This window comes from Cibotium barometz, chromosome 24, assembly GCF_041138505.1.
Source record: "Cibotium barometz isolate CiBa-2024 chromosome 24, ASM4113850v1, whole genome shotgun sequence".
Lineage (NCBI taxonomy): Eukaryota > Viridiplantae > Streptophyta > Polypodiopsida > Cyatheales > Cibotiaceae > Cibotium > Cibotium barometz.
In genome coordinates this window covers 391,068-407,166 of record NC_141069.1, presented here as the reverse complement: position 1 = coordinate 407,166, position 16,099 = coordinate 391,068, and the positions used below count along the sequence as shown (strand labels likewise).

The 16,099-nt window shown below is 46.0% G+C and overlaps 1 protein-coding gene across 6 annotated transcripts in view; it reads left to right on the top strand.

The window, feature by feature from the left end:
* LOC147624773 (uncharacterized) overlaps positions 1-16,099 on the top strand; it is a 161,923-nt gene that overhangs the window by 34,640 nt on the left and 111,184 nt on the right. For 2 of the 6 annotated variants that reach the window (XM_086817998.1, XM_086817997.1), the window contains 6 exons: positions 4,948-5,043; positions 5,137-5,243; positions 5,414-5,475; positions 5,647-7,343; positions 7,566-7,663; positions 7,790-7,975. In XM_086817998.1, coding sequence (XP_086674124.1) covers positions 4,948-5,043; positions 5,137-5,243; positions 5,414-5,475; positions 5,647-7,343; positions 7,566-7,663; positions 7,790-7,975 — 2,246 coding nt within the window. Of the gene's footprint in view, positions 1-4,947; positions 5,244-5,413; positions 5,476-5,646; positions 7,344-7,565; positions 7,664-7,789; positions 7,976-16,099 lie in introns of all 6 variants that reach the window. The other 4 variants (XM_086818000.1, XM_086817999.1, XM_086817996.1 and 1 more) reach the window with 2 other exon arrangements.

Below are 16,099 nucleotides of genomic sequence, written 5' to 3'. Positions count from 1 at the left end.
ATAGCAGAGTTACACAGCTTCTCTCTGTCTCTCTTTCATCTGCGTTGCTCTCTATAGCAATTGTCTTCATTTCTGTTGTGCATTCTGACATGGTATCAGAGTCCCAGGTGGCTTGAAGCTTGGAGAGAGTGGGACGTCGAGGGTTTACTGATTTGAGGTGCTGATTGGAGATTGCTTGGGCTGTTCAGGACTTGGAGATCGGGTAGAAGTTGTTGGACAGCCACCTTGCATATTATTTGTAGCCTCTTCTTCTTCTTTTTTCCCATGCACCCTCCCTTCACAAGACCTTGTGAACCCTTGAGATGGCAGACTTGCTTGAGAAGGCTGAGAAGCACGTGAAGATCCTAACACTCCCCACGTTCTCGGTGGACCGACAGTTCGACGTGAACAATTACGGCTATGGAAGGTAATGATGGAGTCCGTTTTGGAGTCTTATGACTTGGCTGATTTCATTGTTGTTGGTGTTTCACGGCCAGAGTTGGAAGACGGAGAGTTGCCCTCTATACAGAAGGAACGGGAGGCTAAGGCATAGTTATGGGATCGTGTCAATGCCCATGTCCGTTCCTTCATCTTCCTAAATTGCACACCACAGGTGATTAACCATATAAAGCATATGACGCTGGCCAGAGGGATTTGGCAGCGTTTGGCTTCTCTGTACATCAGGGTATCACCCATGAAGAGGATCTCCTTGGAAGTTCAGATGCGGGTGATGAATCCTGCAAAGTCGTCGACGATGCGGGAGCACATCAACAAGTTGCAGGCTCTTTAGCAGGAGGTTCTCTAAGCAGGGAAAGAGATATCGTTAGAGGATATGTCCATCACGTTGTTATCCCATTTGTCCTCTCAGTACTCAACTTTTTACTCCCACGTTGTTATCCCATTTGTCCTCTCAGTACTCAACTTTTTACTCCTCTTTCATCACCAGTGGTAGGCTCAGCACCATCACGTGGGAGGAGCTTGTGCTAATGGTCTTGGACTAGGAAGAGTGATTTACGAACCCTCCAGAGGGCGGAGGTTTTGAGACCTTGATTGGCCAACGATCGAAAGGCCATAACAACAACAAGGACAAAGCGAAGTTTTCATTGGAGAAGTCTTCTGAGAAGAAGCCCGATTCAGACCGTGAGAAACTGAAGGCCGAGCAGACCTGTAACGATTGTGGCGAGAAAGGCCACTATTGGAGGAAGTGTCCCAAGTGGAATAACGGGAAGAGTGCTTATTCTTCAGCTTCAGCTCTGCAAAGACTCCAGCTTTTGTGCACTTGGAGATTTTGAACACAGATGCTTCACTTCTTAGAGTGAGGAGGTAGTTGTCTTCACCGCCAGGGATACTCGCTTGATAGTGGTGCTTCCAAGCACATGACTCCTTCCCGTGAGTTCTGACAGGATCTTAAACGGCAGTGAGGTCGCATTTTCATTGGTGACAATTCCACCATACCGATTCATAGTGAGGGCACGATGGAGATCATTCCCGATGGCAGAGGAGGGAAGCATTCCTCTCGTGTTCTTTATGTCCCCGCACTTGGTTTTCATCTGTTGTCAGTGCATAAGGTTTGCAAGACTGGCTTCTGGGTGGAGTTTGAGGAGCATTTTGTTGCTCTAAGGGACAGAGAAATAGGCCAGGTTGTTTGGGAAGGCCGAGTGGAGAACGGTATCTACAAACTCTCAGCACTCTCCTCTCTTACAGGCACTCAGATCGGTGACTTGTGGCACTTTCGGTTTGGCTACTTGAATGTGGATGCACTTCGGCGAGCTTTCCGGGACCAGATGGTGGTTGGCTTGCCATGTTGGTAGCAGGCAGGGACGCTGTAGTTCTTGCATTCGTGGTAAGCAGCAAAGGGAATCTTTTCTGGAGCAGGCTTCCAGGCAAGCTTCGAAACCTTTGGAGTTGGTACACACTGACTTGTGTGGACCTATGCAGACGCCATCCTTGGGAGGTTCTTTGTATTTTATGTTGCTCGTTAATGATTGTAGCAGATTCACATGGGTTTATTTCCTTTCCCAGAAGGACTAGGCTTTTGCTCGGTTCAAGGAGTGGCATGTTGAAAGAGTTTGGCTTGCAGATAAAGACTCTTCGGGTTGACAAAGGAGGAGAGTTTTCTTCCAATGCGTTTGTGCGGTTTTGTGCGGAACATGGCATCAAGCGGGAGTTGGCCAATACAGGTTCGCCTTCAAAGAATGGAGTAGTTGAGCGTAAGAACCGGACTGTGGTGGAGATGGCAAGGACGATGTTGGAGCATCATGATCTTCCTCGTCCACTTTGGGGAGAGGCTGTGGCTACGGCTGTCCATATCCTCAACCGATCTCCGATGACTTCAGTACGAAACATGGCTCCCTTTGAGGCTTATTTTGGTAGGAAACCAGATGTCTTCCATTTCTGTGTTTGGGAGTGATGCCTATGTTCACATTCGAAAGAAGAAGAGGGGAAAGCTTGACTCGAAGTCCTAGAAGCTTGTCTTTATGGGATATAACTCTCTTTCCAAAGGATACAGGTTGTATGACCCGGAGCGGAACGAGGTTGTCGTCAGCAGAGATGTGGTTTTTGATGAGCATGTTCTAGCTTCCACTGTTGATGAGCCCCCTGCAGCAGCAAGAGGCTCCACGTTCTGTTCGAGTACCCAGGTGGTTGTTAGACACCCTTCGGGAGTCGGGTGTTACGGAGCTTCCCTCCGAGTGGACCATAGAGGACAGACCTTGAAGATCGCATAAAGTTTGTGACAAAAGTCATTCAGCGGAGCTCTTACAGGTAAACCATGCTTTGATGTCTCGCATCATGCGGGACAAAGAGTCCACTTCCGTAAAGGAAGCCCTTTCACAGGATACTTGGAGGAAAGCCATGTAGGTGGAACTAGATGCCATAGAGAAAAAGAAAACTTGGGAGTTGGTTCCGAGGCCGTCAAAACCGTCAGTCATTGGTGTCAAATGGGTCTTTAAGACCAAGTATACGTCAGATGGGTCAGTGGACATACACAAAGCCAGACTTGTGGCTAACGATTATGCTCTCAGCGGCCTGGCATCGACTATGTGGATACCTTGGCACCGACAGCGAGGATGACTAGGATTCGGACTGTTCTTGCCCTTGCTTCTTCTCAGCAGTGGCCTGTATATCAGATGGATGTGAAATCCGCGTTCCTTAATGGTGACCTGCAAGAGGAGGTGTATGTTGAGTAGCCTCCAGGCTTTGAGGTTCTAGGATCAGAGGGAATGGTTTACAGGTTGCGGAAGGCCTTGTATGGTCTTAAGCAGGCTCCTAGGGCTTGGAATCAGAAGATTCATTCCTTCTTTCTACGGACTGGATTTCAAAGATCAGTTGTAGATCCTAACTTGTATCTCTTTTGGGAACGTGACATGGTCACGTTGATCATCCTTTGTGTGGATATGACCTCATTCTCAGTGGCGGTCATGTGGAGCACATTGCAGTGACGAAGGCTGCCTTGTCAAAGGAGTTTGAGATGACCGACTTAGGCTTACTCCACTTCTTCTTGGGATTGGAGATTTGGCAGACCCAGAGGGGGTTCTTTGTCTCTCAGCAGAGGTACGTCCGTGAGTTGCTTGAGGCCTTTGGGATGGAGAACTGCAAGCCTATCACATTACCGATGGACCCGAATACGAAGCTTACAGTGAATGATCCTTGTGAGCCGGTTGATGCCTCTCTGTACCGGAAGCTGGTTGGTTCATTGATCTGGTTGTTGAACACCAGATTGGACTTGAGCTTTCCTGTGGGGCTGTTGAGCTCGTTCATGCTAACGCCTTTGAAGTCTCATTGGGACGCAGGATTGCGGATCTTGCGGTATCTGCAGGGTACAAAGGATCTTGGACTCTTCTACGACATTGGAGGTGAAACGAAGGACCGAGTCCGACTCCAAGGCTGGAGTGACTCAGATTGGGGAGGAGATCTAGACACGAGGAGATCTACATGAGGCTACAGTTTTACCCTCGGCTCAGGAGCTGTTTCATGGAGCAGCAAGAGGCAGCCAACTATTGCCTTGTCGTCGACAGAGGCAGAGTACCGGGCTGCTTGTGGTGTTGCTTGCGAGGTGGTGTGGATATGGAGGCTGCTTGCGAGGCTGCTTCGCGAGATTGGGTTTCCACAGAAGGAGCCCACGGTCATCCAGTGCGATAACCAAAGTTGTATCACTATTGCTGAGAACCTGGTCTTCCATGCCCGGACCAAGCACATAGAGATACAATATCACTTTGTTTGTGAGAAGATCTTGGCTGGTGACATCTTGCTTCTTTATTGTTCGACGGACCTCTTCACGAAGTCTCTACCTCAAGCGATGCTCTGTCAGCACCCAGCTCATTGGGGTTGGTTCCACATCTAGGAGCTGAGAGGGGGTGTTAGCAGTCATCTCCTGTCTGTACCATATAGGGAGTGAGGGCCTCTGTTGTGGGTGTGCCTGCCCGGATAGGTGTAGTCTCCATTTTTCGTCATGTTCCATGTTTTTTTCCCTGTTTTGTTTGGTCGTCGGGGCTGTTTTTTTTCTGGCCGACCTGTCCTGTCTGTGGCCGACTGTTGTGATGCTGGCCGACTGCCATTTTCTGCTGGCCGATTGGTGTTTTTTAGTTGTGGGCACATCTGGGGCTATCGGTCCAGTTTGCTACCTGGCCGACTGCCTTCCCCAATGTGTATATATAGTGTGCCTTGCCCCCACACCATTCACTTGTACTGGATCTTGTGTATATAGCAGAGTTTATACAGCTTCTCTCTCTCTACACTTCTGCGTTTTCTCTCTCACAGCAGTTCATCTCTTTTTCCACTGTGCATTCCCACAAGGGCCTCTATGACCAGTGGGGCCACCTTAAACTCTGCTAGTACAACCTTGTGGCACCGATGGTTTACTTCTGATCATGCATGACATCATCATGATGAGAGAGAGAGAGAGAGAGAGAGAGAGAGAGAGAGAGAGAGTGTTAGAGAGTTACAGGTTTGCTGTTAAATTTTGCACAGACTGCAAATGTTGGATCTGTTCAAGATTCAGTACCTATTTTGAATGATTTGACTTCAGAGAGGGTTGGTGCTATGGATGCATCATTTGTTACAAAGGTAGTTTCTGGGCCTGGTTTGCCAAAGGATATGACAATACTTCCAAACAGTGAGAGCACCAACATGAAATTTACTCCAGCTGGTATTTGTCAGCATCATACAAACTCAAAACCAGATTCTGCAAGGATATGGCAATTTCCATTTTCAGAACATCAGCTTAAACAACTGAGGGCTCAATGCCTCGTTTTTTTATCTTTACGGTGAGTGTGAATATGTATCAGCTCTTATATATTTCCTTCAATCACTGTGCAATTTTGTTTTTCATCCTTGCAGATTCTAGTCTTCAAAATTTTGCATACACAAGGCAGTTACAGATTGTATACAGAAATACCTTTTTAGTGACCTTATGTAGTTAAGTGATGCTCTGCAGGAATAAGACGGCACCGAAAAGGTTGCACTTGGCCCTGGCCTTGGATAATCAGGAAAGAAGAGGTATCTTGCTTTTATACATATCATAAGAAACTTGACAGGCTAACGGTTCTCTGGGTCTGTTTTGCTTTCACAACCTTGCTCTTTGTACATTTTTTATGCTTTTTGTAAGTGAATTGTATGGGGGTTGTCATTTATGTTTCATATTGTAATCCCATTTGTGGACATTTTCAGTCGATCATCCCAGTGGTGCCGGCCCTTCCCAATTTGAATTAGTGAGATCTGATCATGTCAGGACACGCAAAAACACAGCTGAAGTGGAAGATATGTCTGCTGAAGATGCTACAAGGGAGTCGACTTCTACACTTGAGGAAAATAACAGGATTGAGGTTCATGACAAGAAGCCAACAGAACAACTTGATAAACCCAGGAGGACGGAGTCTGTTGAATGCTCAATAGAAAGTCAAGCTGCTGTGATGAGAGCACCCAAAGCATCCACACCAGTTGATTCTCAGGGAGCTGACAATCAAGATACAAATGCTGGCAAAAAGCCCCCTCAGTTGAAAAGGAAATACCGTCGCATTGATCCTAGGCTTTCAAAGGAGGAGAGAAAGGTTATCATGCTTTTAAGAAGGAAAGAGCGGGCAACAGGGGACTTGGATACTTATATAATGCCAAAGAAGGATTCCCTTCTTCAGGCTGGTATGAACAAGTCTGGAAATCGGAAGCATCATACACCTCAGTCTGATTCTGGACGCATGCAGGAAGAATTTGCCACTGATAACTGTAGCTCAAGGCAAGATAGTGTTGCTCAGATGACTGCTGGTTCAAAGTCACCGGAAAGGCTCGAAGAAGCTTGTGTGTCGTTGCCAGAGATTACCACATTGCAGACCATGGGCCATGAAAAATACACTCTCTCTCCGATGAAGGGTTCTTTTTATGCAGAACAATCTTGTGTTGGATCTACTGCAGAGATGGGACACAATCCTAAACCCATCAGGTCAAATATGAGTGACAATCTGGCTGGTTTCCAATCTGGGACCGTGAGATCTTTGGCAGATGTTTTAAAGGATGGTCCGTTAATACATTCCCTTGGAAGGAACCAGGTAGTTGCTCTGCCTAATGGTGATTTTGTTAGCCTAGAAACTCTTCTGCAAGCCTCAAACTCTATCAAGACTTCAGGTATGGGCCAAACTATTGGTTGTGCTACGTCTATGCATACAGAATTTCCTGCTTCTTTTCAAACTAATTTTGCAATGAATCAAGGTAGCAGTAGTTCTACATCTATTCAATCAATGGGTCCTGCTCCCGAGGTTTTTAGTGGAAGAGGGTTGAATGAGGTGCAGTCACTTACAAGTGGGATGCCTGGTTGTATGGGGGATTTAACAGAGTTTCAAGAAAAGGAAAGGGTCAGAGAAGCTCAAAACCTACAGTTTGGTAGTTTTCAAGAATCGAATGGAGTTCTTGATACAAGTTGGAAGCAGCCACTAGCTCCACAGGGCTCTGAAGAAGGAGAGAGAGGATTGTCCCTTGCAACGGCAGAAGCATCAGTTATGTTAACACAAACAACATCAACCCTAGGAACGGCTGTACCGATACCATCAGGAGCAGCAGCAGCAGTGACTGGGACAGCACCATCATTTACAGAATCAAAATCGGTCATAGCAACAGAAATGGAAGGTCATGTTACAAGTGCGACAGAAGGGGAGGTGATAGAAGAGCAAGTAATAGAACGAGAAGGTGTGGAGGAAGGAGAAGAAAGGCTTGTATTGATGGGAGGCTCTGTCCAGCTAGCCACAAAGTTAGAGTATACGACTGTTGAAAAGTGGACACTTGATCAAAAGAAAAAGAAGCAATTGGAAGAGCAAAGTTGGGCACAAAAGCAGAGAAAAACAGAAGAAAGAATTGCAGTTCGTTTTCATCAATTAAAGGTGACTATTTTCACTTCAAGGTTTATAGTGAAAAGTTATGAAGGTTGCGATAGGAATTTGTGTTCTTTGCTTTGTCATCAGTTTTGGTGGCATGGTATTGTGTGGAAATCTGCCTGGTAATGCTTGCGAGAGAGATTCATACTTGAGAGGCGTAAGCTCTTCTGTTTTTGTTGTACAGTTTGTTCCATGAAAATTATTTCTTCATGTTGTTTGATTTATCAGGAGGCTGTTAGCTCCTCTGAAGACATTTCAATAAGGACCAAAAGTGTCATCGAGTTGAAGAAACTTGAGTTGCTCCAGCTTCAAAGAAGACTACGAAGGTGCTAGATTGCGCATTGAACATTGCTATCACAGTTAAATGGCAGGGGTAGGCTCGTTTAGGTTTTACAAAGGAAGAACTAGTCTGCATTTGAAGATAACATGCTCTCTATGCATTAATATAACAGGGACTTCCTACATGATTTTTTCAAGCCAATTACAGCTGATATTGATGTGTTGAGAACCATGAGAAGGACTCGTCCTGGGCGGCGGATGAAGCAGTTGGAGAGATTGGAATTACGGCAGAAAGAAGAGCGATTGAGAAGGACAAGGGATAGGCAGAAAGAATTTTTCCGAGAAATTGAAACCCACAAGTAAGGCATTTTTACAGTTTTCTTTTCAGGTGTAAACATCATGGGGCTCTAAGTCACCACGTAGTAGAGCAACTGTGGCTGGGGCGGCTTAGGTACTGTTGCTGCCTGATGTAAATACAGCAAGCTTTTCTTGCTGCTGATTCAGCTTTTTTAGCATGGAGTGGCTTTGCCATACTGGATTTGTGTTTCAGAGGGGTTGTTTCCGTTGTAAATTTTCAAGGTAAAGCACTAGATTTTTCAATAAGGTACACAAGCTGTAGAAATGCGGAGCCAACAATATAAACCATATACCCTCCATGTGGGTACTGATTCTTCCCCAAAAACCATGGGTCTTCATGCAATAGAGCTGGTACAACAAGTACAACTCTCCATTCAGCCGGTACAACAAGTACAATGGTTGGTATAGTAGGTACAATGTTTGGTACAACAAGTACAAGGGCTGGTACAGTAGGTATAGTGGCTGTTACAATAGGTATAGTGGTTGGTACAACAAGTACAGTGGCTGGAAATCATAATAAAATGATTAAATAACCTTGCCTTCAATATTTCTTTGTGATGGAAGCCTTCAAAACAGTCACCAACAGTCCTTATATTTCATGGGCAACCTTCAAGAGAGAGAAAGAGAGTAGCCATCATTAGGGCAGCGTGTAATGGTGGTAGAGGCTAGTGTGCAGCAAGAGAGCCTCCTTTAATGAAGAGAGAGGGCTCCAATTTATAGATTTGGGCCTCCCATGAGCTAAAATGGCAAGAGAAGGCTATAATGACAAGTGGAGAGCCACACAATAGCTGAAGTGACAAGTGTGAGGCCACTTGTCTCACGTTGATCCACTTTCTTGCCACATGTCCCAATCTAAGAGATGGGTTCTCCCATAATCTTTACCTCTAAAAATATCCCAACTGGTAGACCTTCAGTAGTGCATCTCCCTCAGAAGATTTGGGTGTGCATAAGGCTATCTAAAGTGGCTTGATGGTTCAACAGATGCTTGGTCTACAACGTCCTTGCGTTTGGCAGTCTCCGTCAATCAATTCTGAGTAAGTTCTCTGCATTGTAACAGTACTCCAAAGTAATAAAGCAAATACTCCTGCTTGCGGGAGGAGGCCCTTCAATGGGTATATTGGACCCAATTTGGTGTTGTCTCTTCTCTCTCTCTACCGTGACGGAAGGGCAATAATCGAGGACTTTCGTAAGCCTAAACCCAATTGACTAGCATTCTAATGTGCCATCGGCATTTTTTGTATCACAGATAGTTGTTTATCATCCTAGGGTTTTCATTAATCTTTTGCTTGTGCCTAAGTGCACCCCGAAGTGGATTGTAATGACTGTGAGATACCGGTTTTTGGTCCCATATGCCTTCAAGGCATTCCGTGGACGTTAATATGATTCTCTCTCTCTCTCTCTCTCTCTCTCTCTCTCTCTCTCTCTCCCCAGCTCTACCTCGTGTGTGTAAAAGATTAAAGTGGATTGCTTCATACTCACTACATAAAGGTATAAAGAAGGTCTTGTTGTGCGTTACATGATCTAGCGAGTTGCATGTTACATTGGTATCAGAGCTTTTGGCTGTGATCGAGCTTGACTAGCTAAGTGAGAGAGAATTTGTGAATGGTAAAACTAAGGTCAAGAAAAACCACCCAGCCATTCACAATGTCAAGAGAAGAAGAAAGAAGGCATCACTGCAAAAGAAAGTGTCCTTGAAGACACAAGAAAAGAAGAAATGCTTTTGCAAAGAGCATATATACTCCTTCAAGAGCTAATGCATCAAAATGGTTACTCAGGCTACAACTATAATAAGCAAAGAAGCAGAAGAAGAAAAAAGAACAGCCTAAAGAGCAACCTAAAGAGTAACCTAAAGAGCAGTTTACAGAGCAGGGTTCCCAAAATTTTCAGCACATGCTTCTTCTCATGGAGCAACAAAGAAGAAGGGAACGTGATGAGGCACGATAGATAGAGGAAGCCAAACGTTGATAGATAGGTTGAAGACCGACGTTGGCAGAACGCACGGTGTTGAATTACCAGTGTAAGCTAGCAACTCCAGCATCAGTAATTGCTAGCAACTCTACAGGCCAGTCTTATGGCAACTCTTCCCAAAATGCACTTGGTCCTAGTACCTCATCTGCGCTCCATTAACCATCGTCAGACAAGCTCAACCAAATTTCAGTAAGTATGATGGTAAGTGTTATCATTTTGCATCTCAAGGGAGAAGCGGTTTCTTGGTGGCAGCATCGGTCAGGTCTTCATACAGACCTAATCATAGGCGCAACCCATTACGTATGGGAGACTTTTGTGTCGGACCTCAAAGCAAGATTCCTTCCATCCAAGTACATGACCAATTTGGAGGATGAGATTTACAAACTCTCCCAGAATGGGTCGCCCGTGTTGACCTATTCCAATAAGGTCATCACCATGGCACAACAATTTGGAAAGACGAGAAGCTGAAACAGTTTCTCAGGGGGTTAGATATGAACATCAGGTTTCTTGTTTGCAATTTTGAGCCTCAATCTTATGATAGGGTTGTGACTCTGGCACATATTCAAGAGATGATGCTGAACAGAGGTAAGCCTAAGCAGGTCTAGTCTTGTCCCAAACCCCAAGAGGAGCAATCTTTATCCCAGTTGGGTAAGGGTACTCAGATTAGTAAAGACAATAGGGACAATAAGTCTGAGAGCATTTGGGGGCCAAGAAAGCCATGCCTAAAAAGATGTCTGAAGAGAAGGCCAAGGAGGGCATTACTGGAGGTTATCTCCAGTCAGAGGAGCAAAAGCGGCACCGGACAGAGAATCATCGTTTTTTCTATCATCAAATAGGCCATGGTGAGAAGGATTACACTAAGTTGTAGAAGGAGTTCCAGAAGATGGGGAGCTATACTATGGCACCACGGATCCCTTAATCCGCCTTCTTCGAATTTATGCTCTTAGGGCCATGCTCCTGGAGAATCCTTAAACAATCAGAGTCCCAGTCATGCAAAACTCTTGTCCTTCTGAGCCACTATCACCCAATTAGTAACGAGTATGACAGGCTCAAGTAAACAGTCAAGCCAATCAAGAATGGGCGCATGCTCTCGGAACCATTGCATGCCGAGAATCATGTCACACCCCAGAAGTCGTGAAACAATGAAATCTCGCTTGAACGTCGCCTTTTGAACACTAAACTCAAACTGTTGAGCTTTATGTGCGGAGACCAGGTGTAAACCCGTCCATGAGTAAATTATGAGACACTAATGTGCAGCTCATCCTCGTAGCCAACTGCGGAGAGATGGCGTCCTCCGACAAATAGGACAATTAACTGCCCTTTTCTGTGCCATAAGCACGGATGAGAGCTTTTGGCTGCCCTTCACCAACGCCCTCTTGCTTATCATCAAATACCACTAGGGGTACTAGATTCAAAAGATGGTAATAGTTGTACGTCATTCGTGTTTAAAGATGGAGGGGTGGATGTACCTTCACCGGCGGCCACTTTAGAGGAGGATGCTTTGGTGGCTTTATAAGCCTCAAGGAATCCCTCTCCCTTCTCTCTCTCTCTCTCTCTCTCTCTCTCTCTCTCTCTCTCTCTCTCTCTCTTAGAGAGCCCCGGACCCCGACACCTATTGCAGACCCACAGACATGGCACACATATGCAGAGGGCCTATACCATGTCCCACAGCAGCCACCTATACCTCAGCCCCCCACAGGAGCCCCGACCTACCACAGCTAGCTTCTTTACCCACTCGATGGTACAGGAAGCTATCCGCCGCCTACAGCATGGACGGGCCGCCGACCATATGGGCCTGCAGGGTGAGCATCTCATATATGGAGTAGATTCTTTAGCTCCTTTTCTTGCACACCTGTTTAACAGGGCACTAGCAGAGGGTTTGCCTGCGGAGTGGACGATGCACACCATTGTGCCGATTCACAAAACAGGGGATATGCTCGATCCGAGCAACTACAGGACGGTTATGGTTGGCCACGTGCTAGCCAAACTCTATGGTGCAGTGCTGGAGCAAGAGCTTAGCTTATATGCTGAGCGAGCAGGTTTACGCTCATCAGGGCAGGCAGGCTTCAGGAGAGCTTTCTCTACCATTGACCATGTATTCACTTTGAGATGTATGATTGATCAGGCTAGAGTGAGGAAGAGAAAGCTCTATTGCTGCTTTGTGGATTTCCGCAAGGCATTTGACACAGAACCACAAGAGAGGCTCTTTCAGCGCCTGCAGTCTCTTGGCATACCAGCAGATATGACATGGGGCATCTATGCATTATATGAGCAGGTTTTTGGGCGAGTCAGATGTCCAGGAGGTATGTCCGAGACTATTGCTAGCACCATTGGTGTGAAGCAAGGATGCCCACTTTCCCCCACGCTATTTGGGTTATACATTGATGAGGTGGCTGACTTCATTACACGGGGAGGCGGAGATGGAGTTGATTTAGCAGGTATCTCAGTACATATTATGCTCTATGCTGATGATATTGTATTAGTGTCTGAGTCTCCAGGTGGTCTACAGTAGCATCTACATGCACTCGATGATTTCTGCACACATAGGGGTCTTATTGTGAACCTTGGGAAAACCAAGGTTATGTTCTTTCATACATCGAGATAGGGCAGGAGTTAGCTGACATTCACTCTCGCAGGATGCCAGGTGGAGGTGGTGACATCATACGTGTACCTAGGGGTTACCTTCTTTGCAGCAGCCACACGCTTCACCATGGGTTCAGCAGCCAGAGCTAGATTGACACGGGGATATGCAGCATTGGCTATACTAGAGAGACAGTGCCACCAGGCGCATTTTCAGGAGCCCCGGACGAAGGGGTGGCTATTTGACACATTAGTCACACCGGCATTGATGTATGGAGGAGCGGTATGGGCGCTAGGCCTTGCTACCCATTGGTGGACACAGATAGAGAGACCATAGGCTCTCATGATGGCACGCATGATACGCAGCAAACCGTCAGTACCTCATGACATTATCCGAGCAGAGTTTGCTGCGCCTCCTATGATGGTAGAGGCCATATTTCAGACTATATGCCTGCTAGACAGATTCAGAGAGATGCCACAGGACAGATTGTCATACAGAGCTTTTGAGGCATCTAGACAGCTGGTTGAGGCAGGAGACAGAGGATCATGGTATGCACAGGTCACACATTGGTTCTCACAGCATGGCCTAGACATGGATCATCTACCACCATTCCAGTATGACAGGGATGCACCACATATCCGTCTCTCTCATAGTGAGAAATGAAATGAAATGAAATGATATATTAACGTCTTCAAAAGGCCAAAATGACCTATGAGACCAAAAAGGTTACAACAATTGGTGGATCTGATACAATGTCTGTGTAAGGAAAGCTAAAAACAATTAAACAACTAACTGAAACTGAAACAACTATGAGGAAAAGTACGGTACCAGGAGCTCCTAATGGATAACATGTGGGAGGAAAACTCCAGCAACAAAGGTAAGCATCATACATATCACTATCCAAAGATGTCTCTCATCGGTCGATGGCGGATATCCTCAATGTCCTCCATGGTGAGTACTCTGACTGGACGTCTCCCATGCCGTGCTAGTATGGTCCATCTCGACACCGGCGGAGACTACAACAGAGGCCGACAGGATCTATGGCAGCTCTATACACGAGAGACATGGATATCGCCTACACAGCCTCTTCCACCGAAGATGCTATACTACAGAGATCACTTCATGAGTATCACTGATGATGGATTTATAGAGAGGCCTAGATACATGGAGGGCTTTCTACCACACGGCTCCCGAGTGGCTATTGGTCAGCTCAGAGTTTCATCACACCGATTGGAGATTGAGACTGGCAGAGCAGCACGGATCCCCCGAGAGGAGAGGGTATGCAGATTGTGCAGAGAGGAGGTGGAGAGTGAGGAGCATTATGTATGCAGATGCAGAGCATATACAGCCATCAGAGAGAGATATCCCATTTTATTCAGAGAGCCACATTCCCTACGCCAGATCTTTGAGGCAGCAGACCAGCGCATACTGGGGAGATTCATTCTAGACATACAGCGCCACAGAGAGACATTATTACAGGCTCAGACGGCTCCAGAGGGGGGGCGACAGACACAGATTACTACATTTTTTCAGAGATCCATCCCCCTCCCAGCCCCTACACGGTAGGGAATTACTCTCCAGAGAGCAGAGACACTTAGAGCCCGCAGGAGACAGAGGACACCTGGCTTTCGGACACCACGCCTATACCAGAGAGAGATGACAGAGTTCAGAGCTCAGTTTCACAGAGAGGGTGCGGAGCGACTGGCTCGCTTCAGAGCAGACCCAGGCATGTTCTTCAGGGAGCTATGGACACCCCCTTCACTGATGTATACCATTTTATACCCCCAGTATGGTACAGGATGGAGCTAGCTAGGTTGCATATCATGATTGTATACTCCATGCATATAGCTTTGCATTCTCCTAGTAGTAGAGCTCCATCCCCTGCACACCCAGATTCAGCTTTTTTTGTTCAGTACTTTTTCATTTTGTTGGGATGACAGAGGATACCCCATACAGGTACTCCGATTTGTCTCATAGGCCGAGTTCAGTCTTTTGGAAGACGTTAATAAAATCTTTCTTTCTTTCTTTCTTTCTCTCTCTCTCTCTCATGTATAGGCCGAAAGAGCTCTTAGAAAAAGAGTTGAGTGTGCGTTTATTTATGTCTGTGCCCAACAGTTTGGTGTTCAACTAGCAATTCCCTTAGAAACGAAGTTGGTAGGTCTCCTTTCGAAGTTTCAAGACATCATGTTGAGGGACTGTTTCTCACTGTTTTCTCTAACAGCGGAATGGTAGGACATTAGTCTGGTGTATCAGACTAGTTAGGTAATGCCGTGGGAGACATGTAGACTCTTGTCAGAAATTTTGGATTCAAAACACCAACCCTCACATGGTCATGAGGAACATTCCACTCTCACCACCGGTCTAAGTGGAGTTTGCTCCATAATCTTTTTCTCTGCCATAGGTATGGGTCTCGATTCGATCTGGGCCACTTCTTCTTTTTCCGGTGGGATTTCCACTAGTTGGCCTTTGTATTTCCTCATCCTGAAGCCATTGATTGCTTTTGAAAAGGGTGTACCATCCAAGTTTTCTAAGGCGAAAGCATTTTGGTTGACTGAGTCTTTCACTATGAATGGTCCTATCCACCGGATCTTGAATTTTCGGGGATGAGGTCCCAACTTGGTGTTGTGGACTAATACAAGGTCCCCTTTTTGAAAAATTCTGTGCTTGAGATGCCTGTCAGTCCAAGCCTTTCTTCTTCGTTGCACTATCTTTGCTTTTAAAGAGCTGATTTTCCTTTCTTCCTCTAAGGCTAGGAGTTCTTGTATTCTATGCTGTATTCTATGCTGTCGGGATTCTTCCATTGGAAGCTTCTCCTAAATGGCCACTCTCAGATTGGGTACCACATACTCCATTGGCATGACTGCTTCCAAACCATAGACTATTTTAAATGGTGTTTGCCTAATTGTGACCTTGAATGATGTCCGGAATGCCCATAGGGCAGCATCTAACTTTTGGTCCCAATCATTTTTGTTGGCATTTATGATTTTCTTTAGAATCTTGGTTAGCATTTTGTGGGTAGATTCTGCTTGGCCATTGCAATGTGGGTAGTAAGGTGAGGACTTCTTGTGATTGATTAGGTATCTTTCCGTTAATCCCTTCATCACCTTGTTCATGAAATGTGTCCCCTGATCACTGATTATTTCCACCAGCAACCCATGCCTAGCAACGATGTCTTTGAAGAGGAACTTCACCACCTCCTCTGTGGAGTTGCTTTTCATAGACTTAGCTTCCGGCCACTTGGTGAAATAATCTGTTGCTACAATGATGTATTCACATCTGTTGCCTTTTGTGGGTGACTTGATTGGTCCCACAAAATCCAATTCCCACTTCATGAATGGTGACAGCGGAAGTATGGGTGTGATGGGCAACCTATTGGAATCTCCGGGTTGACCCATGCGTTGATAAACATCACAGTTCTTTGCTTCTATGCTGGCATCTCTCATGATAGTCAGCCACCATAGGCCTGCTTCTATGCTGGCATCTCTCATGACAGTCAGTCACCATAGGCCTGCTTGCAAATTTTTTTGGGCTGTTATTTCACCACCTATTTGTCCGCCGGTGATGTCACGGTATGCTT